The 25,926-nt window shown below is 42.0% G+C and overlaps 2 protein-coding genes across 10 annotated transcripts in view; one reads left to right on the top strand and one right to left on the bottom strand.

Moving 5' to 3' along the window:
* The window catches only part of MRPL30 (mitochondrial ribosomal protein L30), a 61,994-nt gene that overhangs the window by 19,494 nt on the left and 16,574 nt on the right, over positions 1-25,926 (top strand). For 2 of the 8 annotated variants that reach the window (XM_057496948.1, XM_036879997.2), the window contains exon 1: positions 17,408-17,557. The exons of 1 other annotated variant lie outside the window; for it this stretch is intronic. The gene's annotated coding sequence lies outside the window, so the exon portion shown is untranslated. Of the gene's footprint in view, positions 1-17,407; positions 17,558-24,858; positions 24,943-25,926 lie in introns of those variants that run through there. 5 more of the 8 variants (XM_036879998.2, XM_036880000.2, XM_057496949.1 and 2 more) reach the window with 5 other exon arrangements.
* On the bottom strand, positions 7,886-17,384 carry MITD1 (microtubule interacting and trafficking domain containing 1). 2 transcript variants are annotated; one of them, XM_036879994.2, is made up of 7 exons: positions 17,208-17,384; positions 12,021-12,122; positions 10,149-10,285; positions 9,985-10,068; positions 9,184-9,296; positions 8,216-8,276; positions 7,886-8,116 (listed from the first exon to the last, which is right to left on the bottom strand). In XM_036879994.2, the coding sequence occupies exons 1-7, from the start codon at positions 17,356-17,358 to the stop codon at positions 8,021-8,023; spliced, it is 744 nt and encodes a 247-aa protein (XP_036735889.1). In that variant the 5' UTR covers positions 17,359-17,384; the 3' UTR covers positions 7,886-8,020. The 2 variants fall into 2 exon arrangements, with proteins under 2 accessions (XP_036735889.1, XP_036735890.1); XM_036879995.2 differs by having other exon boundaries at positions 8,013-8,134.

Here is a 25,926-nt window from a genome sequence, read left to right as displayed (position 1 = left end):
ATGTATTTTTTTATTCTCTTTGCTAATATTTTATTGAGGACTTTTGCATCTATGTTCATCAGGGATATTGGTCTGTAATTTTCTTGTTTGTGGTGTCTTTGTCTGGTTTTGGTATTTGATTGATTCTGGCTTCATAGAATGAGTTTGAAAGTATTCCCTCCTCTTCTACTTTTTGGAAAACTTTAAGGAGGATGAGTATTAGGTGTTCACTAAATGTTTGATAAAATTCACTGATGAAGCCATCTGGTCCAGGCATTTTGTTCTTAGGTAGTTTTTTGATTACCAATTCAATTTCATTGCTGGTAATTGGTCTGTTCAGATTTTCTGTTTCTTCCTGTGTCAGTCTTAGAAGGTTGTATATTTTTAGGAAGTTGTCCATTTCTTCTAAATTGTCCAGTTTATTGGCATATAACTTTTCATACTATTCTCTAATAATTCTTTGTATTTCTGTGATATCCATTGTGATCATTCCTTCTTCAGTTATCATTCTGTTTATGTGTATATATTTTTTTTTCCTGAGAAGCCTGGCTAGGGGTTTATCTATTTTGTTTATTTTTTCAAAGAATTAGCTCCTGATTTCACTGATTTTTCTATTGTTTTATTCTCAATTTTATTTATTTCTGGTCTGATCTTTATTATGTCCCTCCTTCTACTGACTTTGGGTTTCATTTGTTCTTTTTCAAGTTTCTTTAGTTGTGATTTTAGGCTGTTTAGTTGAGATAGTTCTTGTTTCTTGAGGTAAGCCTGTATTGCTATGTACTTTCCTCTTAGAACTGCCTCTGTCATGTCCCACAGATTTTGTGCTGTTGTGTGTTTCATTTGTCTCCATGTATTGCTTGATTTCTGTTTTAATCTGTTGATCCATTGATTATTTAGAAGCATGTCATTTAGCTTCCATGTGTTTGTAAGTCTTTTGGTTTTGTGTAATTTATTTCTAGTTTCATACCTTTGTGGTCTGAGAAGCTGCTTGATACAATTTCAATCTTTTTGAATTTATTGAGGCTCTTCTTGTGGCCTAATATGTGATTTGTTCTGGAGAACATTCCATGTATACTTGAGAGAAAGGTACATACTGCTGCTTTTGGATGGAGTGTTCTGTAGATATCTGTTAAGTCCATTTGATCTAATATATTGTTCAGTGCCTCTGTTTCCTTATTTATTTTGTCTGGTTTATCTGTTGATGTGAGTGGCGTGTTAAATTCTCCTGAAATGAATGCATTGCAATCTGTTTACTCCTTTAATTCTGTATTTGTTTTACATATTTAGGTGCTCCTATGTTGGGTGCATAGATATTTATAATGGCTATATCTTCTTGTTGGACTGATCCCTTTATCATATGTGATGTCCTTCTTTGTCTCTTGTTTGTTTTGTAATCAATTTTGTCTAAGTACTGCTACTTCTTTTTTTTTCTCCCTATTATTTGCGTGATATATCTTCTTCCATCTCTTCACTTTTAGTCTGTGTTGGTCTTTGAGTCTGAAATGAGTCTCTTATAGGCAGCATATAGATATAGATGAGTCTTGTTTCCTTATCCATTCTGCCACTCTTTGTCTTTCAATTGGTGCATTCAGTCTGTTTACATTTAAGATGATTATTGAAAGATATGTACATATTGCCATTTTATTGTTTTCTGGCTATGTTTTATATCTCCTCTCTATTCCTTTCTTCCTCTCTTTTACTCTTCTGTTATTATGATGGTTTTCTTTAGTGTTGTAATTGGATTTCTCTCTCTTTTTAATTTATTTTTGTGTGTGTTTACTGTAGGCTTTAGTTTTGTGGTTACCAGAGGTTTAAGGATAGCTTCTTTACTGTATAATAGTATATCTTGAATTGCTGATTACTCTATTTCAAATACAATCTAAAGGTACTTTGCTTTCCTTCTTCTTCCTCCTCATTTTTCCTATTAGATGTCATACTCTGCACTTTTAGTATATCACTTGACTGATTTTTTATAAAGTTGGTTTTGCTGCATTTTGTTTTAATTTCATACTTGCTTGGTAATTAGTTTGTCTACTACCTTTACTATGGGTTTATTTTCACTGGTGAAAGCTATTTATTCTTAGGGTCATTTCCATCTACAGGAATCCCTTTAACATATGGTGTAAGATTGGCTTAGTGGTGGCAAATTCATTCAACTTTCATTTATCTGGAAATTGTTTAATACCTGCTTCAAATTTAAATGGTAATCTTGCTGGGCAGAGGATTCTTGGTTGGAGGTTCTTCTGTTTCAGTACATTAAGTATATCATGCCATTCCCTTCTGGCCTGTAGAGTTTTGTTGAGAATTCTGCTGATAGCTTGATGGGATTTCTAACCTTTTTTCTCTCTCTGGCTGCTTTCAACACTCTCTCCTTATCCTTCATCTTTGCCATTTTAATTATTAAATGTCTTGGTGTTGTCTTTCCAGGGTTCCTATTGTTAGGGGATCTCTGTACTTCCATGATCTGAGTGTCTATTTCCTTCCCCAAGTTGGGGAAGTTTTCAAAAATTATTTCCTTAAAGAGATTCTATCCCTTTGTCATTCTCTTCTCCTTCTGGTACCCTTATTGTGCAAATATTGTTTTGCTTGGATTGGTCACATAGCTCTCTTATTCTTTCATTCCTAGAGATCATTTTTTGTCTGTTCCTCAGCTTTGTTTTCCTGTTCTCTAATTTCTATTTCATTTACTGTCTCCTCTATATGATCTAATCTACTTTTAAACCCCTCCCTTATATGTTTGTTTCATTTCAGATACTAGTATTCTTCAGCTCTGAGTGGCTCTTTTTCAGGTTTTCTATCTCTTTATTAAAGTCCTCACTGAGCTCTTGAGTATTTTCTGTAAATCCATGAGCACATTTATGACTTTTATTTTGAAATCTTTATCAAGAAGATTAGTGATCTCTGTTTCATTTAGCCTTCTTTCTGGCGTTCTGTCTTATAGTTTTGTTTGGATCAAATTCCTCTGCCTGCTCATTTTATCAGGGATTCTGTGTTTCTTCCTTTGTGTTAGATGTCTTTGCTATACTTTCTAGTCTAAAGAGTAATAGCTTTATGCAGAAGGTGTGCTATGGTGCCCAGAAGCTCAAGACTTTTACTCTCTAGTGCCTGGTTCTATTTTGCAGTGGCCCCCAGCTGTTGATGTGCCATGGACAGGGCCACCTTTCTGTCTGGCTTCTGTAGTGGTCTAAGTCTGGATTGGTAGTTTGAGTTGCTGCCTTTGGGATTAACTCAGGAATCTCTGTTGAGCTCACTGTGCGTGGGGCTACCCTTTGCCTGGCCTGCAGCAATGACAACGCTGCAGGGTTAATGGGGTGGGTGGACTGATGTACCACAGCCAAACAGGCAGCACCAGCTTTGGACACCTGCAGGGAGAAAGGAGCTCTTGGGGCTGGCTCTTCCAGGCCCCTCCCCAGTTGGGCTGAAATGGAGCTAAGCAAGCTGGGAAAGTCTTCTGCCTGCCAGGCAGCAAAGTCTGCTGCTGCTGCTGGGCCAAGTGGGTGGTCTGTTGGCAGCAGGCACAGGGAGGAGCCTCAGGACTGCATTGCCAGCAAGGGGGATGGAGCACCTGGAGCTCCCAAAAGTTCCCAATCTGCTGGGCTGAGGAAGTACTCAGGAGGTATCCTCCACCTGCCCTTTCTCCTGAGAGTTCCGTCCAACCCTTGTCACCTCCAGTACTCCTCACACTGCTGGCAAGTCTTTCAAACTGCTGCCTCTGCTTCAGGTCTCAGGACTTGTGGAGAGTGCCCGTCTTCCATATTTACTGGAGTCTCAGTCACCTGCCCCTGGTGTCCAGCCCCCAAAATCACTAGAATCCAATGTAATGTGGGCTCGTGCTCTCGGAGCAGATCTCCAGGACCAGGTGTGCAGAGTTCCCGGGCTCCGACCCCCTTCCAGCTCTGTTCATCTTTCTCCTGCCTGTGGGCTGGGGTGGGGGAAGGGCTTGGGTTCCCTTTCTGTTCCACCTCACCCTTTTCTGTGTGGTCCTCTCTTCTTCCTCAGGTGTAGAGGGTCTATTCTATAATCTTCAGGTCATTTTCAGGTCTAGTTGCATTTGCTGTATTTTCCTCTTTTATGTGTTTTGGGAGGAGGTTTCTGTCTTGCCTTCCTATTCCACCATGTTTAATCATTCATCCCTGAGTCCTCTTTATAAACTGTTACTCTGGTGGGCAGCTGTGGAGATCTACTCATCTAGTTCAAGACAAGCCTCTTAAGTTACTTTGCTTATTAAAACTCCCACTACCAATCTAGAGTGGCCTGCCTCTTTCTTGAGTTATCTCCTTGTCCTCCCTATATGGAGGCAATTTGAATTTCACCCAGGGAACTCCTGAAGTTTCAAACCAACAATTAGCCAGAGACCAAAGGAATGGGCCTTGGAAAAGAGGCATCCCCAGGGGAAATCCCAGGGTGGCCATCAGTCTCTGTGGGAAGAGGTGGCTGGTAAGTTAGATGCTTGTAGACCACTTCATGAGGATGGGGATGCATAGAAAATGCGTTTGAGGAACTGTGCAGAGTGCACTGCAGCAGAGAAGGGACATGTGTGGGCTGGCGTCTACTGTGGGCAGTTTGGCTGGCCACTGATGTCCAACTATAGGCTGAAGCTCAAGTTAAGAGAGTTGGAAGATCTGAGGTTAGAGGACATGCATGTCCACTGCTCTACTAGCTTGAGGCTGGCAGAGAAGTGGGACGGCAGGATAATAAGTTGGAGACCATAGTATGCTGTTTTGCAAAACTAGGAGGGTGCAACCTGCCTCAAATTAAGGTCCAAGTGCTGTGACAACCTGATGATTGGGACCCTAAGAGGTGGAATCCCTGGGAAAGTGAGGAGAGAGGATTTGTGGTGATTGGCAGTGAAATAAAGGACAAAACGCCCCAGGCTATCCAGCCCCTAATACAATGGAAAACACAGCACAGCAGCAACCCCAGCCAGTGGGGCTGCCCCAACTGAGGAAACATGATGAGGAAATATACTCTCACCAAGCTTACTGATACAGCTGCCCAGTGCCACAAGGCCAGGGAAAGTTTGCAGGCATTGTTAGTGCAGCTATGGGAATCCAGGAGCAATGACATTTCCCTGGCCAGGAAGGAGGCAGAGAAAGTGAGCGATATCATCACATACCCACACACCCTGCCCACCAGCATGGCCCTTGGGGGCTTCAAAGTACTCCCTTATATTCTATCCTGCAGGGAGGTGAGGCGTATCTACCTGGACACGTGAAACCCTATATATCTATAGAGGACTGTGTCACTGCACCCCAGCTGACTTTAACTTCGGGACAAAGGATGGGCTGACACCCATGAAACAACCCAGAGACAACAACTGAAATAGGTTTATTGGGTGAACTTAGATATAGGGAGTCCAGCAGCAGCCAACTGGATGAAGCATCCACTACTGGGGTCTACGTGCAGCAAGCTTTTACTGTGTAGCAACTAACCTAGCAACTATCAGGGCCCCTCTCCTCCTGGCATGAGCAGTGCCCCAAGGAGATAAAGGCCTGGCACCTGCATGTTCTTTATTACCAAGAACATGGCCCAAGTTGGCCATTTTCAGAATCTCTGATCTTGGCCTGCCAGACAACATGTTCTGTTACACTTTTGGCCTGGTGGGAATACAGGAGGATAGAAACTATGTATTTTCAAGGTAATGAAGAACTGCGGTACTCAGGGTGTGCCTGCATCTGCCATCCAGTGCTACCATACAAGGAGGTACAACAAATTCTCATGGAGTTGACAATGGACCAGGCCCTTTGAAGGCCCTGATCAAACCATATTCACTGAAGGAACGAAAGTGAAGTCTGCCCCCAGTACCTGTATGGGACACTAATATCCATGATGAGCCCAGTTGTGAAAAGAATATTTACGTTGGGCAGTCCATTGCTGATGTGTGGGAAACTGACAAATCCCAGAACAGGAATGGACTATGGGAAAGACCTGAGACAGAAGACTCCAAAAGCCATATCTATTCCCATCAACTGTTATGGGTCCAGTAAAAGTAACCTGGAAGCAAACGTGGTTTGACCTCATTGCTTCCAGGACCCCACCTGAAAAGACAGACCAGTAACCTCACCCTGTGTTGGTCAGCCTGTGGAAAGCCATAACCCTGAACTGCAGTTCAGACCTGCCCCTACCACCCGAGGCCCCACCACCTTAGTGCCCCACCTGCTTCAGTGGAGGCCTCAGGGATAGCCCTCTTGGATGTGGGTGCCTCCCATGCCCCAGGTATAGGATGTGGGCCAAGATCACCTCCAGGCAAGGGCCACTGGTGGTAACTGGAGGCCCCAGGTGGAGCTCACTATTCACTGAGTCCCCTAGAAATAAAAAGTGATGGCTGTGCTTCGTACTGGAGATGAATGTACTCTAACACATGGTGACGCTCAAGTTTTCGGGCTCCCTCAGCACCAATTATGGTTGCAGAGAGCAGTTATAGTCAGCAAGGTCCCTTTGACCTTACAAATTGAGCATTCTACCCCCAAGAATATGAGGCTTTTCTCTAACACCAGAGAACATACTGGGCATTAACCTCCTACAAGGTCAAACTCTGCGAATTGGTATCAGTGAATTCCACCTCTGGGCTAAGAGTAATCAAACCAGTGCTGAGGTGAAACACCAACTGGGCACTGGCAATTCTACCAACCCCACAGAGAGGTAGCTGTCAAACAGTATAAGTTGCCTGGGGAGTGGAAGGAGACAGGAGAAGCCACCTGATCAGCAGCTCCAAGTGGGACTGTATAGCCTGCCCATCGTGCTTTCAACAGCCCAGTATGGCTGGTAAAAAAAAACTGATGGTTCATAATGGATTAGCAAGAATTAAGGTGGATGTTCCTTATCCAGGTGGCAATGCCCAATGCTGCCCCCATTGTAGACACCACGGCCATCATCCTAGGAGTGTATCATGCTGTGCTAGACTTAGCAAATGCCTTTTCCCATAGAACCCTGGCCCCTGAGTCACAAGGTCAACTTGCCTTCCCACAGGAGAGGCAACAGTGGATCCAGTGCTGTCCCAAGGCCGCCTGCACAGCCCACCACATGGGGATGGAGGCTGAGACCTGTTCCTGTTCTCCTCTGCATCAAGAAAAGGGGCCCATTGCACTGATGGTGTCATGTTAACACGTGAGGACTTGCTTCTGCTGCAGGACGCTGCAGACTGTGCTGACACGCCTGTGAGGGACAGGTCAGGCAGTGTGCCTGCAGGACACGCAAGGCCCAGGCAGTGCCAAGACATTTCTGGGAGTCACATGGTGAAGTTAGAAGCATGTTATCCCAAAAGTTGTTATTGACAAGGTGCAGGCCTATCCAATCCCTAAAAATGTGAAAGAGGAGCCAGTTTTTTTGCAGGAGTTTGGGAGGACTTTTATCCCACACCTGGCACAGTGCCTCTATCCCTTATACCTCCTGGCAAAGAGCGAGCACATGAGGGACTGGTCAGCTGGCATCAGGCTGGATGAGCTTCCCTAGAACAGTTGATTCTAAGCTACAAAGCTTTATAAACATGCCAGCCAAGGTTGACTATGCCATAAAATTCATCTGGGTAACTAAACGGGTTGATTTGCCTTTATGGAGTTAGGTAATTAGATAACTAAAGGTTGGTCAATGTCTGTCAAAGACACTCAGTTGTAACAAAATTAACATTGTACTTTTTTTTCTTTTTCTGGTTATTAGACCCACAAGCCCATCTATCTCTTAAGGAGTACTCTAATCTATGATTTTTTTCTTTCTGGACTCTAAATTCCCAGGGGTAAGATTAACATCCAATTCATCTTCATCATATGTGTTCATTACTTGTTGATCTACTCTCCAATAGCCAAATAAAAGAAAAGCTGGAAACATGTTGAAATTAATTGTATGACTTGAAACACTGTAAATCTGAGTAGTGTATTTACATATGTCTTTAGGATGGGTCACACAACTGAACAACAGATCCATAAATTAGTAGAAATGTTAAAGTTTATTGTTAAATTTATACATTACAGGAACGAGCTATTCAAAGTAAAAAAATATACAGTATTTACTAAAAATAGAAATATTTAATGTAAGCTACTACCCATCATATTTTTTTTGTGTGCTTGTTATGAAAGATGTCCACTGTTGTTTCATGACATGGTCTTAAATCAAAATCACAATATCCAAGGGAAAAACGACTCTAAGAGAAGAAAATAAGCTTTTTAAACAAAGAACAAAAGCCATTTTGTTAAAATGATACAAAGAGTGCTACGTACTTACTCATAAGACTATATCCTACCTGTGGTTTCTTAAAATAATCAAGTCCCCTTCCAATCTTAATCATCCATCCATTGTTGAACCTATTGAAATGAGTATAAGTATTATATTCCACACATTTAAGTCAGACAGTTATCACAGGTGTGGTGTATTAAGTGTCAGCAAAATTTCCACCAACAAAGAAAATCATTTCCTCTAGGGACATGAAACTGACCCAAACCTGGGATACTCATGAACTATATCTACAATGAAACAAAAGGTCCACAGAAACCACCAGTTGATTAGCTGATAAAGTGCTTAGCAACTAAATCAAACCTTACTCCTGAATTTTGGCTTGCTGATAAAACTTTCCTGTTCTGGCATCAATGTGTTCTCAGGCAGTGTGGGGTGTTTTAGGGGTCCTGCAACCTAGAGATAAGGGATGTAAGCAGGAAGAGCTCTGGGTCTTAACCTCTGCTTCAACCACAGCAGCTGCATTTTCATCTGTTTTGCATTTAGGTTGTGCTTAGGTTTTCATTAAAACTAAGGTTCTTGTCACTATAAACAGGTGAAAGCCACTCTGTTCAACATGGGAATGCATCATTAATATAACTGCCTATACTGTTTCCTTACAGACACAGCACGCTGTCATGCTGACTAGAATACTTAATACTCTATAAGAAGTAAAACTATATTAAATAAGTATTAATATCACCAGAAAAGGAAATTATCCCAATACCATAACACTATATGTAGTTGAATAGAAAAGTACTTCCTCTTTTCACATGACATATAAAGCATAAATTTTATTCCATTAGGAAATACGAAACACACATACAGGACAAATAAGCCAGATTTTTTTTCTCAAAAGTGAAAAGATACACTAAAACTGAGCTTTAAGATGTTAATTTTTAAGCTGAATATTTATATGCAATTATATAAAAGTTAACCTATTAAGAGAAAAAAATATTTTCAAAGTGCATAAAAATTAAAATAATACTGTATACTAACCGAATTTCTCGGTCATGTATTGAAGAAGAATATTCTAATTCCAATAGCACTCCATGCTTTCTCAGTGACTCTTTTATTTCTTCCAGGCCACATTGCTGCTCTTTCCCAATGCCCTGTTAATAGGAAAAATACAGTTTTCTGCCTCACTTATTAATATTTTAAATTATTCCTAATCTATATAGTATCACAGATGAATTAAAATGCAAAGACTATATACTAGTTTCAATATCTGTTACCTCAAAGAAGCAACCAAGGAATATTAAGTACCTTAAGAGTGGAATTTTTAATAAAAATAATTGTTTTTTTCTAACATGAACATAACGCAATGCTGTTCTATCTCCTAAAAGGTATTTAGTGATGCTGTTTACTTATTCAGATGGGGCTGCTTTCTATTATTTAGAAGCATTCGTACTTCAGTCAAAATCAAGACAGAGATGCCAACCATCATGCTACGACCCACCCCTCCCAGAAAGCCAATGCAATAAATCAAGAAAAAGTGATAACATGTAATAATTGGTAAAGAAGAGGAAAACTGTCAATAGTTCAGTGTGATTGCCTCCTAGAACACTGGAGAGACTAAACTAACAAACTGTTTGAGTAAGAGAGTTTAGCAAAGTGGCCAATTTCAAGGTACGACATACTTACATCAACTGTACTTTTCTCAAGGAGTTTTATGTCTATCATTAGATAATAACATTCTCATTTCCAAGACAATAGCTTTAGGTAAAGCACTATGTCTAGGTTTTTCTTGTTTCAACTACATCTTGTAACTGAAAAGAATAAATGCTTTCAGATACCTACATCCAGAGAGGTGAGAAGATGAATCGTTTTTACTTTACATGATTTCTTAACAAGCATCTCACAAAATCGAAGAAAGTTATACAGCTGAAAGACATTAGGATGGGTTATTACCAACTCATACATTTTAAGTAACATTTCATCATACTTTAGTGCACTTCACCTACCTGATGAGTATGTCTAATATAAGGATCTTCTATCCAAACTTCTGTAACCCATTCATTAAGGTATTCTTGAAAAAGTGACTCATAACCAAAACCTGTTGCATTCTCTTCTATTTTAATCTGCTTATGATATCTTCCATCTACAAAACACAAGCTTCAATAATAAACCAATAAACCAATGACCACTTTCTTTCTATAAACTTTATATTTATATAAGTTTAATCAGGATCAGATAAAGTTACTTTTTTTTAACTCACCACTCAGCATACTTTTCTGAATGCCTACTATATAGAAGGCACACTGCAAGATGCTACACATATGGAGTAAACAAGGCAAGCCATCCCACAAGGGATTTCTGCCTTTATGGAGGCAAATGGGGAAATCCAGAGATTTCTTGAGACAGATTCTTGAGTGAATCCTGTTAACTAGACAGTTTATTTAAGACAGGACTTTACGTATAAAGATATCTGATTCTCCTGTCACCATGAGTAGAAGTACAAGCTACAAAATTCAGTGGCTGTCTTGTCCTTCTCTTCAGTTAAGTCTTTTTTTTTAATTTTTTTAATTTTGGTATCATTAATGTACAATTAATGAACAACATTATGGTTACTAGACTCCCGCCATTATCAAGTCCCCACCACATCCCCCATCAGTTAAGTCTTTTTATGTCCTGCAATTTAATAGCTAAGGTGAGTATTAAACACACACATGCAGTATAATATGGAGTTTAGAAGTCTTTCTTAGAACTTGTAGAGTGTTTTAAGCAGAAACTTATAGTAATAACCCAAGCCAAACACTAGGATGCCACACGATCAGTAGGATAGTTTCACTGCTTTTGTGTTTATCCAAAATGAAAATGTATTGAATTAAGTTAGCAAAGACCTTTAAGGTTTTTTTTTTTTTAATGTGACCCTTAATGGTAGTTCCTTGATATGGCAGCTGCACTTTACTTTAAGAACCAGTAGTTTGTTCCTAGTATTTCCAGAAGTATGTTTAACAACTATGCTTCAATTGTCAAGCCAAGCCAACCACCAAAGTTAACTAAGTGTTTTCAAACTGCAGTGCGGATGGTACTATACTTCATCAGTGTTTTAGAAGGAAATTACATTGTAGATTGCTTCTTGGGATGAAGGACACACTATTTAATTCCCATTCAACAGAACTCAGTGGGAGTACCCAGAATATGGGCTAGTACAGAATACTAGAAAGTGATGGGGAGAGGGAAGGGCAGTTGAGGGCTGGAGGTGCTGGTTTTTTAATGGCAGCAGTTCCTTTGGCTCTGGAAAGCAACAGGAGTGTGCACTTCAGGCAAAGGGGGCAATGGCTATAAATACACATATATGTGTATAAACTGGATGCTCCAAAGTAGAGAACTAATAAATAGGGAACTATACCTATGGCATCCCTAATCATTAGAAATACTTCCTGAAATGTTTTAATTCACAACAAAATCCCAAAGAAGTCCAAGGGTTTCTTTAGCTATTTTAATGTTTTGGTAATTTTATAAGGCGAAATAAAAAAAATACAGGATTTATCTTCAGTATTCCTCTGTAGTATTACTTAAACTGGAGTCCACACATAAGCTTTATGAGCACCTGTGAATTCCTTAAAATGGCATGCAAAGTCCTGCAGTATGTACAGCTCTCATCAGATTCCTAAGAGGGTATCTGACCCCTACCTTCCCCCATCCAAAAAAAGGTTAAGAACAGCTTATGTGTAGAGCAGCAGAAATGCAGAGTAAAAAATAAATCTCTAAGCCCCTAGGGATAAATGGTCCAGACCTCACAGTGCTCCAAAGGGCAGAGCCAGAAACACTGGTATAATGGGCTTTGTCACAACAGCTTATGGACACATTCTCTACAATAGTCTCTTTACCTTCTTTTTCTTGATCCAAGTATTTCTTTATGTTTTCTGCTCTATCCATGTAGCCAGAAATTTTTTTTCTGAGATTACATTTCATTGTATCATCTTTGGCACCTACAAATTAAAAAATATATTCCTAAATTTCAAAACAGTTTTCTATTAAGTAGAGGCATTATTTTCAGCTTCCCGTTTTCCATAAATATCCTATCCTTCAGTATGGTTTGCCCCAGTCCTAAAGTACACAAACAATAGGCTCAAATTTGGCTTGATCATACAAGACCTTCATTTTCACACTAAGCATCTCAAGCATCTTTATTTAGGAGTGGGGACTCTGACACCATGTCTCACTGCTGAGGACAGCAAATCTGGTGGGGGGACACGAGTCTGAGCACTATTTTGTCCTCACCACCTACAATTTTGAAAGCATAATCGAGATAGCAAACAATACCTATCTTACTTCCACAAAACCAGCTTCTCCTCCAGACCTCCCCATTACAGTTTACATTTATTTTTCCCACCACCCAAAAAATGTAAGGTATTTTTGACAACACATTATCAATAAAATCTTATCCCAAGTCCCCAAACCCAGTCACCAAATTAACTATGGTTCCTTCCTTCCTTTTGATACTGTTTATATTTTCCATAAAGTTTCATTTTTAAACTGTTTTTTAAAACATTTCATTTTGAATTAATTTTATAATTACGGTAAAGTTGCACAAGTTGTACAGAATCTCTTCACCCACGTTCCCCTAATATTAACACATCACAAAACCATAGTACAATTATCAGAGTTATTAAGAAACTAGCATTGATACACTATTAACTCATCTACAAACCTTATTTGTAGTTATCAATTTCCTCACTAAAGAGAGTTTGTTCAATCCTGCATAGCTTTAGTCGTTACATCTCCTAAGCCTCCTCTAATCTACAATATCAGTCTCTGCTTTTCATGACCTTGACATGTAGGAAGAGTGGCCTGTTATTTTGTGGGATGCCTCTCATTTTGGGCTGATGTTTCCTCACAACTAGACTGAGGTTATGCATTTTTGGCAAGAAAATCACACAAATGCTCAGCCTCTCTCTGTGGGTAAATGATGCTTTATCTGGTCACTGGTGATGTTCACTTTGATCATTTGGTTCAGGTAGACTTCACAGATTTCTTCACTGCACAATCACTCCTTTCTCCTTATAATGAGTAAGTATCTTATGGGAAGATGTCCTGTTTCATATTTTTCCCTTAGTTTTAGCACTCTTTTCCCCCCTAGTTTTAGCATCTAGTGCTGGTCCTTCCCTGCCTGTGGTGTTTGTCAATGGCAATTTCCTACTTCCATCTTTCCTATTCAATTTATTAACTAGAATTCTACTGTATGGAGAGCTACCCCTTCTCCCCACCTATTTATTATTAATGTGCATCAATATGGACTTGTGGATACTTATTATATTCTATGAGTTGTAATCTAATACTATTATTTTCTTGCTCAAACTTATCAGCCTTGGCTTGAGAGCTCCTTCATGTTGACTCCTTTCAAAATGCCCCATCAATTTTTGAGCACTTATTATTTTTGGTGCAAAATGTTTTAAGCTCATATTTTCCCTGCCCCAGCTCTGGGATCAACCATTTTTCCAAGGAGCCCTGGTTTCTTTTACTGGTGATTGGTATCAAGAAATCTAATTTGGGTTCTAAGTGTGCTCAATATTACCAGGGGAGTCCTATCACTACTTCTAGACCCTTTCTGTCAACATGGTTAGACCCTTTTTGTCAACAAGGTATATGTAGGTTTATTAACACACACATCTGTATTTATTTCTGTGTCTATCCATCTGTATGTATATTAAAAACCATGGAGTTCACACTGGTAACTTTGATCCCACACAGGGTTCATTGTAGCCTTCCTTTCCTATTTGTAATTTTCATTATCCACAATAGATTTACTGTCTTGGTCAAGCCTAGTATAGACAAAGTTCCAGAATTCCTAACCCATGCCCCTGTGAGAGAAAAACTTACCAACTAAAATACAGTATTTGTATACTATTCATTTCATCTTTAACCTTACAGAATACAGTCAAAATACTATTTTCCAAAGATACTTCAGTCACCTATTTCCACTCTTATGTATTACAGTTGAATAATTTGGAGAATTGTTGCCTCTCCTCATCTTGTTACCCAGGTCCCACTTCCCCCATCTTTCTACCACCTTTCCCACCCACCTCACAAACCTCATTCATTTCTGGTTTCATCCGTGTTTCTTCTCAACAAATGAGTAGACATATGAATATATTTCTATATCTTCTTTTTTACAGGAAGGATAGCCTACTATAGATACTTGTTCTTTGTAGTTTTCATGTAAGAATATATGCTGGAAATCCCTCCATATCACTTCATAAAGAGCTGTTTCTTTTTTACAGCTGTATATACTCCATTGGGTAGACATACTGCAGTTTAAGCAAACACTTTCTTACCCAGGGGCATTTAGGTTGTTTCCAACATTTTATTGACACCAGTATGATTACTGGAATCTTTCCCTTTTAAGTTGTTCTACTGCCAAAATTCACTATCATTTAGATCTCTGTTAGAGTTTGGCACTGTAGACCCATTGTTCAAACACTGTGTCTCAGTTTCCCAGGTTTGAAAGTTCACAGCCATCTTTGATTCCCATTGGAACCTCACTCCAACATCCAGTCATGTGGCAATACCAGTAATTCAATAGCCACACTGGCCACTCCTTTTCCACATACTGGTATCACCCTACCCCCCACCAGTTCATTCAGGCCCTTATCACATTTTATCTTGATTCCTGCAGGAGCACCTTAATTGGTCTGCTTGACCTCAGTCTCTTCAAGTTAATGTTTCTCCTACACTCCTGCCATATTCACTCACTTACTCAAGAAATACTTACTGAGAACATACTACATGCCAGGCATTGTTCTAAACACTGGGTATACAGCAGTTAATAAAACACATACAGTTCTCCCCTGTCATTCAAGTGGGAGGAAAGTCAACAATAAAAATAAATTTAAAAAAATAAATATATATGTTAGATTATGGCAAGTGCTGTTTAATAAAGCAAGGAAGCAGGATAAGGGTGTCTTGGATGGGGCTGTAATTTTACACCAGAGGTCAGGGAAGGTCCTCACAAAGAAGGTGATATTTGTGTAAAGACCTGAAAGAGAAGAGGGGTATGCCTTGTAAATATTTGGGAGAAAAGCATATTCCTAAAAGGGACAAGCCCTGAAATGTAACTTTAATTGCATCACACCTTTGTAAAAACTTTAGGGTTTCTCCTTGTCTATGGCAAGAGTTAAAATCTCTAGCAATCAAGACCATCCACAGTGCACTCTAAGCCTCAATTTACCTTTAAACTGTACCTCTCACTCTTCCTCTCTAGATACACGATGAACCAAACAGAACCACTTATCTGGTAAAGCCACACAGACAGAACTTGAATACTCTTAGCTAAATTTCTGAACTTTTGAAATTCTGCTTATTCCTCCGAAGCAACTATCAAAAGCCACTTATACCTTCCCACCCCCAGATGACTTTTAATTGTTTAAACCCTCATTGTACTTGTCTTTCTCTCTCCCGGCACTTATTCCCTGTATTAGTTATCTGCACTTCTATCTTAACCTGTAAGATCATGTCACTGACTCTATAACCTCTACTGGATCAGTGAAGCATACTGGAGCAGAACTCCTGTGATTCTGTGCTTCAGATTTCTAGTGCACCAGGATCTGAGCAGTGCTTCCTGGCCAACACTGTTCACCATCCCTCATTTGGGGAGTCAATATACCAGAGTTTGTAATGCCTTGGGTTCCAATCGTGGCATAACTGGAAAGCAAACTACTTTTTTATGCTGTAAAATGAGGAAACATCATCTCCTACTTCACAAGAGAATTTTAAGGAGGAAACGAGATACTTTCAATGTACTACGCACATTTTTACTGTTATCATCATCATCATCATCAAATTGGCCCTGCCCACGGTAGTTTTATAGTTCCAAGAAAAGCACCGAACCTTGAAGAGCGCCCTCTGCTGTCTCAAAGCTTCTGTAACACTTAAATTATAAACTCAAGCCTAAAAGCACAGAGGGGAGATCTCAGACCAGACTAGGAGCTGCAGGGGATGGGGAGCAAGACCTGATTTTTATCTATTTCACGCCTGATTACCGGGTGTCCACTTGGTGCCACGGATTGTGCTGGGTGTTAAGGGTTATTTGAGTACTTGTCAACATTGAGTAACTATGTAACAGAAAAAGTCTCAGTCCCTGCCACAGTCCTGAGCATTTATCACACCCTATTTCCTTACACCCATTTCCTACAAAAAAACTTTTGTTCTACCACTACATGATTTTATTTCAGTTTACTTTATTGAAAATGTTTAAAAACAAAAGTTTAATAGTGTAATGAACACCCTAATTGCCCATCACCTATAGATTTTAAAAATTGTTAGCATTTTACCACATTTGCTTCGATTTTTCTTAAGTAAATTCAGTCTGCATCTCTACAAAATAAGGGCAGTTTTCGAAAAAAAATCACACTGCCTAACAAATTAATTTAAATACTACCCATTCCATATTCAAACTTTCCAAATTGATCCAAAAAACGTCTTCTACAGTTCATTCAAACCTAAGTCCTGTCAAGGCTTGTACAGTTGACCCTTGAACAACACTGGTACAGGGCTAGTCATATGCAGGGGTTTTTTCAATGAACATGTTGGAAAACTGTTTTGGAGATTTGCGACAATGTGCAAAAAAACATTTTCTTTTTTGTAGCTTTGTAAGAATATGGTATATATATTACAAAATATTTGTTAATCGACTGTTTATGTTATCCATAAGGCTTCCACTCAACAGTAGGCTAGCAATAGGTAAGTTTTTGGGTAATCAAGTTTTCTGTGATTCTGATTGCATGGTCTGTGCCCCTAAGGCCACCTACACGCCCCACCCATACCCTTCCTCCTTGTTTAAAGGTCAACTGTATATTATGTCTCTTACAAATCTGTAGCATCCCCTTTTTCTTGATGACATCAATCTGTTAAAGATATAAAAGAAAACACTCCGCTTGTTCAATAGAATACCCCACCTTCTGTATCTCACTGCTTCCACCTGGTGCTCAAGATTCTTTTATAACTCTGACTCCGCTCCAGACACAGCGGGATACAGCTCCTTTTCCTCCAGCCTCCCTCCACGGTTTACTGCTCACCTTTCAGAACCTGCAAGAGCAGGTCAATACCCTCCTGGTAACACACCAGAGCCTGCTGGTACCGGGACTCCGAATCTAGTTCCACCGCCCTCTTTAGCACAACGACTGCAGCAGTGCTCCCGAGACCAGACACGCAATCAGACCTCGCCATAATTCCGGAAATCCCTTCCGCATTCTCTGTAGCTGGGGTGCGGACTCACGTGACTCGAATGCGCCTGCGCGCGCTCTTTATACAGCCCCTGAGCGGCGTTCCGCCGGAACTAAGTGTCGGGTACTGTCGGCCCTCTGACCGCAGGGTTTCAGTCTAGAGTGCGTGGTGGAGTCTCCTGTTCTCCGCTTCCCTTCGGTGGGTAAGTTCAGGATAAATATTTAGTCATCGCTGGGAAGTAGGGAAATGAGTGGCCGAAAGTATTGCATTTTTGCCAAGAGTACATGTCTGGGAATCCTGTGCAGATGCAGCTTGATTTTTCCTGTTTGTGAGTATACGGGTCACAGCAACCTAACTGGGCCTGCGTTCCGACACCCTCCCAGTGGCTCCAGAAAAGCCAGGTCCAGGGCTTCCGGGACGCGCGGTCTGTTGCGCCCTGACAGGCTGGGAGGAAAAGGAATTCAGGTTTGTCTTAGTGTTTTCTTAACTTTGGCTTTCCACATTAAGCCTAACTTAACATTTTTTGTTAAAGAATATACAAATTTGCCTAATTTAAAAATACTGCATTTTAAAAGGCAGACTGTCTGGAGTTGGTAGTTTACTGAAAGCTGTGATTTTCCAACCACGTTATGATCACCACCTACCCAAAGCTGTTTTGTGTATTTTTGCCAAGAGGCACTGTCTTGCCAATGGGTTTCAGCCCCAGGCAAGTTCGCTATGGATTCAATGTGACCAAAGAAATTGACAGTAAAACATTCTTTGGGGTGAAAGGGTTTATTACCCCTCTTGTTCCCCCAGCGGTAGGTCAAGCACTAGCGTCTCTGCCTCCGCCCGCACTGGGCCAAGCTCTCTATATACTGCAATAATAGCTTATTGCCAAAAGGTGTGGAAGCAATAGCCTAGCAACAGGCCAGTTACATCATCACGTTGTTTAAGTTCAGTAAGGATCCTGGCCATAGGAACCCCAACTTCCCCACACTCCACGCCTCCAGGATTCTCACCTTACAATCTACACACTTTCAATCTTCTGCAATGGTCCCTGTGTGAGAAAGCTGGAGCACTGTAACCAGGTTCCACAACAGCAACAGAGGATAACAACAACTTAGAGATAATAACAAAATTAAGATACAACAAGATTTTGATACAGGTAACAAAAATTATAATAATCCTCAAGCCAGAGGAAGTTCCCAATCCACAAAGACTTTAGGGGTGATAAGACACATGTTTTAATTACACCAACATAGGCCAATCTTGTCCATCAGGTAGGATGCATGCAAGAGAGTGGTCCTGTGATAGGACTGTAGCAGGCAGGGTATCCCTTCCAGGTCTAGTGTACCATACTTTTACTCCTTTCCCCCTGGGGGTTACTGAAGGGTCTATATATAGTGCTACTGGACGTGCATGCACTGGCCATAATGATAAAACTCCCCAGTAAGATGCTCCTACCTTCTGGCCATTCAGGATATACTACTGTGACCTTTGGTGGCCACTCTGCTGTTATTCCAGGAATACACAGGAGGCTAGCTTCCAGGCCTTGTCCCCAAGATGCCAGGATAGCCAGCCATCGTTGGTCCATGTGTCAAAAGATCCAAGGCCATGTCCACTCAATGGAGTCTCTGGGGTTCAGCACAGTTGGTGCTGGCAGCAAGATGTTATTCTGGTGGCCGAACCTCGGTTCAGGGATTCTTCCTTGGTTTGTACTTGCAGTTATATATGGGAGGCAGCCATGCATGTTAACATGTCTACAGGGCTCAGGGCTCCCTTTCGGGGGTCTCTCATTCAAACACCATAGCACGGTCCATAAGCGGATGACCATCCCTGCAGACAATTAGTATCTGACTTTAGTCTGGATTTTAACAAGCCATTGTGCCTCTCTAACATGCCTGCTGCAGTAGGATTGTATGGCAAATAAACTTCCATTTGATTTCCAGCTGTCACACCCATTCTTGCAGTGTATGTCCAGTAAAATGTGTGCCCTGATCGCTTTCAATTACCTGTGGTCGGCCATAGGTAGCAAAGAGACACTGCAGGCCTCTTTTGGTCATCTGCTGGTCTGCACAATGGGTAGGAAAAGCAACCAGAAGTCCAGTAGTTGTGTCCACACAAGTCATAGCATACCGATATCCTTCTGACACAGGTAGAGGCCCAATATAGTCTATCTGCCACCTGACGAGGGGTATAGGCCCCGTAGCTATTGTCCCATGTTGCTGTGGAACTGGGTGTAAGTCCCTTTTGGAGCACATGACACACTCCTGCCAGGCTCTACTAACTTCTTCAAAGGTCAAAGGTAAGCCCCACCGACGGGCTACAGCCCACATTGTCTTTTTCCCTGCATGCAACAAATGCTGATGTAACCATTGGCTTTCCTTCTAATCAATGTATCTGGGCAAATATATCTGCTTCATCATTTCCTGGGTATGCCAGTGGTAAATGATCTGTTACATGGTATACTGTAATTATTTTAGTCTGACCACAGGCCCATAGTCTTGCCACAATTCTTGCCCTCAAAGGGGTCAATGACCAACCAGTCAGTTGGCATAGTACCAGGTTGGTAGCCACAGGGTCAGACCCCAATACACAGCCCAGCTGTCAGTGCAGACAGCTATAGGGGAGGGCTCCTGGCTGATCATGGGTCGCAACTCTGCCCATTGGCTGCTCTTCCCCTCACCATCTTCCATCCATATTGTCTCAGTCTTAGGATAGAAAACTATATGGCCCTCCATTTTGGGGGCTGCCCACAGCTGGAGCCATCTGTGTACCATGGATCTTCGGGTATAGGGGCTCTTCCCTCCCAACAGGGACTCTCTACTACTAATGGTTCAAAAGCAAGTTCTTCCCGCTTTTCCCTAGTATATGTCACTAGCCCCAATAAGCATTGGAGTTACTCACTCAAGGGGCTACTAGAGAGGGCATTATTGCTGCTGTAGGTAAGGACCCCACTTGGCTAGTGTGGGCATTTGTGCCACACTACTCCTTGGCTTTGGAGTCCAGTCTTGTACCCACCCAAGGTGGGATAGGTGGTTATTACCTTTATTGGGGCCATTCCAGTGATGGGACCTGTAGCCAGCAAGACGTGATACACAGCAGCCAGTTATTTTTCTATCAAAGTGTATCGTACCTCTGCCCCTTTCCAGAGTTGTGACCAGAATCCAACAGGTTGGCGAGTTCATTCAAGCTGCTGCCAGAGATCCCAGCCATAACAGTCTTCAGTCACATGAACATTCAGCTCACAGGGCCTTGTTGGGTTTATCACACTCAAGGCTTGCAGGGCCTTGACTGCCCGTTTTGCTGTAGTAAAGGCAGATGTACATGTCTCATCCCAGTCCCACCTGATGCCCTTTCATACCAACCAGCATAAGGGCTTCAGAATTTGTGTCAAGTGTGCAATAAACACTCTCCACTAGCCTAGAAGACCCAGAAACTCCTGTAGCAATGCTACAGCTATAGGGGTAGGAAAGGCCTGGACTTTATCTATGACTGCTTCTGGTATAACTTTGGTCTTACCCAACCAGATGACCCCCAAGAATTTGACAGACAAACCAGGTCCCTGAACCTTGGTACTGTTCACAGCCCATCCTTTCTCCTGTAAATGTTGCAGCAGTCTAGGTGCTGCACCTTCTAGATCTGAAAGACAATCAGACATGAGCATGACATCATCAATATAATGGTACAGCCGCACCATTGGTGGTTTCTCTCGGTTTCTCCCGTGTATCCAAGTCCTGGGATACAAGTCCATGATAGATGGTGGGGCTGTGGAGGTATCCCTGTGGAAGGATGGTGAAAGTCCATTGCCATCCTTCCCATGTGAAGGCAAACTGTTCCTGACTTTCCTGCTCAATGTCAATGGAAAAGAAGCATTAGCAAAATCTACCACATAATGGTATGTTCCTAGTTCATAGCTGAGGGTATCCACCAAGCCTGCAATAGAGGGGACAGCAGTATGCATAGGGGGTATGACTTTATTCACTTCTCTGTAATCCGCAGTCATATGCCAGGAGCCATCTGGCTTTTTTATTGGCCACACTGGGGAATTGAAAAGACTATGGGTGGGCTTTACAATACCTACCTTTTCCAGCTCCTGGAGAGTTTCTCCAATCTCTTTATGCCATCCAGGTAGTCTGTATTGTTTGGTATTAGTCACCCTCTGAGGCACAGGCAAAGCTATGGGTGCCTAGCATGTCCCCTCAGAACTGCCTTTACCACATGTACTCTCAGTCTGAACTCACGTGCAGTGGTCTGCAGCCATAGACCCTGCAGGATATCAATCCACAAAATATACTCAGGGATAGGAGATATATACACAGAATACTCTTTTGGGGGTAGACGCCCTATTCCCAAAGGGATTTGGGCTTTTTTCACTCTGATAGCCTTACCCCCCATATCCATCTATGACAGTGGGGTTCTTGGGGAACTGCTCAGGGTTACCATGAATCAGTGAACATTCAGCCCCTGTGTCCACCAGAGCCAGGACATGTTGTATGTTCTCTGGGGACCAATGGTTAGCTATTTCAACATGTGGCCTCTGGTCCCCCCTGGGTCCCTCAGGGCAGATACCTTGACCTTTCCCTCAGTCAAAGCATGTTCCCCAATCACCTTCCTTTGTGGGCTCAACTGAGGTTGGCTCGTTCTCCAGCAGGAAGTCTTGCAAACACACAGGCTGGACTCATGGCTCTGTCTCTGACTTCTGCCTCTTTGGTCTTAATGGCTGGAACTGCTGCTCTGGTTTCAGCTGTTGTCATAGCTCTAGTAAGATCCTATTTGACTTCCCATCTAATTTCCTTCCATCTGCTCCTGCCCTTATTAAATCAACCCACATCTGGGTCCTCATAACCTTCATGGGGCCGTTTAAATTCTTCTTGTGAATAACAGATCTTATTTCTTTCTGGTTCTCATTGCTTCAGCCTCTCTTAGGTCTGCTACTGTTCCGTGTCCCCTCACTTATGGGATGCCCTAAGTGAGGGGAAAGAATGGCCACTAGAGACCCAAAGAGGCATGTAGGAGCCGTTTGAAGTACAATATTTCTCATCCCAGTAGTGAAAATCTCTTCATCTGGGCCATAATTCTCTGGACTATAGATGGCATTTCTTATGCCTAGCTCTCATAACATGTGTTGGAGCTCAGCATACGTCTGCCATCTAACAGGAGAGGATGGTAGATCACCCTGATTGGGCCACACAGCACAAAGTGCAGCCATAATCCAATCCAGGAGGGAGTGACTCCCTGGGGTCTGATGTGCATTTTGTAATCGCTGCCTCAAGGCAGGCTGCACTGTCAGGGAAGACAGCTTTCCCATCTCTGATCCCGACAGAACAATTCCATCCACCCCTAAGTCCCACAGACGCACGAGCCAAGCTGATATTTACTCCAAGGGCTTCGGCCTAAACTGGGAGCCCAAATCCACCAGCTCAGCCTGAGTATAAGTGCGGAGCATAGAGTGCTCCACGACTTGGGGAGGGGGCTGCTCCTCTCCTTGGGGAACTTTCAGCTGCTGGGTCTTTATATTCTTTACAACCACTGGACATGCTTTCAATACAGGAGGGGCCAGTGCCTCCGGCATCACCCCTTCATCCTTCCCCTGCTCCTCCATTTCTGGGGCTGATAGCACCTTTCTCTCCCCTCCCTGGAGTGCCTCCTCTGCTACAACCTTTACCTTTTCTACTGTGCCTTGCAGCAATGCTAGCTCAAGTCTTCAGAAGCTCTCTTACTGTCACCTCAATGCTTCTCAGCTGAAGTTCTTGTGCCACCTCTGCCTGTGCTGTTCTCAGGAGTTCGTCTTTTCCCTTGATGGCCTCTTACTCCTTCAGAACACCTGGCAGTGCTGCCATCTCATTCTGTAAAGAATTGTTTACCTCTCCAATGGCACCTTGCTGACAGCGTTCTCGTGCTGCCTCCTCTCTCATCAATGCCATTTCCTTCTTCAGGGAATCCACAGAAGGTTGCAGCTTGCATTCTCATGCTGCCATTTCTTGGGTCTCTTCTGTAGACCTTTTTAATACTGTGAGAAGCAGCCAACCCACAGTCCCCACTACCTCACGAGCACTCTGTTTCTCAAAAGACCTATTTACTATACCAAGGACCACCGCTACAGCCTCAGGTGTCACCTCCACTTGCCTCCAGTCCTGGGGTGGGGCCCAGTCCTCTAGGAGGCAAGCCACCTCAGACCACATACCCATTGGGGGACAATCCACTGTCTCCCCATTCACAGGGGCAGCCTGCTGAAGCACCCCTCCCATAAAGGCAGCTTTTCTTTTTCCTTGGTCAACAATGAACCCTGCCGACTTTTGCCAATTGTCTTGCCAATGAGTTTCAGCCCTGGGCAAGTTCGCTATGGATTCAATGTGACCAAAGAAATTGACAACAAAACGTTCTTTTAGGTGAAAGGGTTTATTACCCGGCTTGTTCTCCCAGCGGTAGGTCAAGCATTAGCGTCTCTGCCTCTGCCCAGAGCACTGGGCCAAGCTCTCTATATAGTACAATAATAGCTTATTGCCAAAACGTGTGGAAGTGGTAGCCTAGCAACAGGCCAGTTACATCATCATGTGGTTAAGTTCAGTGAGGATCCTGGCCATAGGAACCCCAACTTCCCCACAGGCACTTACGAGGGTTGACTACCATTTGTTAGGCATTAGGTGTTGAAAGAAGAGACATTTCTTTCCTTCGGATATCTCAGTTTATTGAAAGGGAAATTCTGCCTCCTACATGGCAAGTTCTACCTTAGGTAAATGCTTGGGATACATGTGTGAACAGATAGAACAGAACAAAAACAAAACAAAATTTAAAAGTCTTTGTCCTGTGGAACTGATGTGCTATTGGGTGGAGACAGACAATAAACAACAAACCTAACAAATAATTAGATTATGTTTGAAGATGATAAGTGCTATGGGAAGAAAATCAAATAGAGAAAGAGATTAGGAGGGCTGACTATTTTGGTGTAGGTTGAAATGTTAAATAAATCAGGGATGACCCCTTAGAGAAGATGGGATTTGAGCCAAAATTTGAAGGCAGTAAGGGAATTTACTATGTGACTGTCAGGAGCATTCCAGGAGAGGGAACAGCCAGGCCCAGGGAGCATACCTGCCTAGCAAGTCCCAGGACCTGCAAGGGGGCCTGTGTGTAGCCACTGAGTAAGAGAGTAATTGGGGATGAAGTCCTGAACTGGGGTAGGGGGCTGGATTTAAGGACTGGCTGTTGCTCTGACTGAAATGAAGAGGCATTGGGCACTGAAAGCTTTAGGTCTTAAGTAAGCTTTTTATTTTAGAATGATTTGGGGTTTACAAAAAATTAGTGAGTAGCACAGAGCTCTTATATACCCCACACCCAATTTCCCCTTTTATTAACATCTTGTATTATTTGGTGCACTTGTTATAATTTATGAAACAGTATTAATTACTAACTGAAGTTAGTACTTCATGCAGATTTTGCTAGTGTTTACCTGGTGTCCTTTTATTGTTCCAAAATCCCATCCAGGAAACCACCTTATCTTTGGTCATCATGTCTCCTTAGACTCCTTTTGACTATGGCAGTTTCTCAGGCTTTCCTTGTTTTTGATGACCTTGGGAGTTGTGAAGCAATCAGGTATTTGAAGAGGTACTGGTCAAGTATTTTATATAATATCTTTTAACTGGAGTTTGATGTTTTTCTTTTAGAGTGGGTTTAGGGATATTGGGGAGGAAGACCACAGAGGTGAAATGCCATTCTCATTCCATCATATCAAGGGCACATGCTATCAACTTGATTGTTGTCATGGTGAATCAGTTGACATTAACCTTAATCACCTGGATGATGCAGTGTTGAACAGGTTTCTGTAGTGTAATGTTATCCCCCCACCACCACTCCCTGCTTTTTATACTGTACTCTAGGAGTCAGTAAGCATGGCCCATGCTTCAGGGGTGAGTATTTTGCTCCATCTCTTTGAGGTGGGGAGCATCTGCATAAATTATTTATAATTCTTCTGTAAAGGAAATTTGTTTCTTCTCTCCCATTAATTTATTAATTTATTTATATCAGTATGGGCTCATAGTTATTTTAGGGTTTGTATTGTAAGGTATTATTTTGTTGCTCATTATTCCCGCTTCAGCCATTAGGAGATCTTTCAGTTGGCCCCTGTGTCCCTTTGACATACCCCATCATTTTCATTTTATGAGTAGTTCTTTTCTAGTACTACAGGATTCTAGTACTTCATACTCATCTTTAGATATTCCCTGCTACAGCCCTGCAATCAGCCATTTCTCAAAGGAGGAGACCTGGCTCTTTTTATTAGAGAATGCTGTTAGAAATGGGGCACTGGATGGGCTCATGGCTACTGGGGTACCATTGCTTTTAGGCCCGCTCAGCTAACAGCTAATCCATATATATGTACATATCTGTAATTTGTCTGTATCCATCATTATATGAAGCCAAACATGAGTTCCAGCTCTAATCCTGTATCATTGGAGCACATGGATCATCTTAGCCTTCCCTCGTGCTTATTTGTAACCTCTCATTCCAACAATGAGAAACTTGGCTTATTGAAAGATTTTGAGCAGAGGAGTTGACATGATCTGATTTAAAATTTAGTGAGATGACTGCTGC

This window comes from Manis pentadactyla, chromosome 2 (assembly GCF_030020395.1).
Source record: "Manis pentadactyla isolate mManPen7 chromosome 2, mManPen7.hap1, whole genome shotgun sequence".
Classification (NCBI taxonomy): Eukaryota; Metazoa; Chordata; class Mammalia; order Pholidota; family Manidae; genus Manis; species Manis pentadactyla.
The sequence above is the reverse complement of the archived record's forward strand: the minus strand, read 5'-3'. Positions and strand labels throughout refer to the sequence as shown.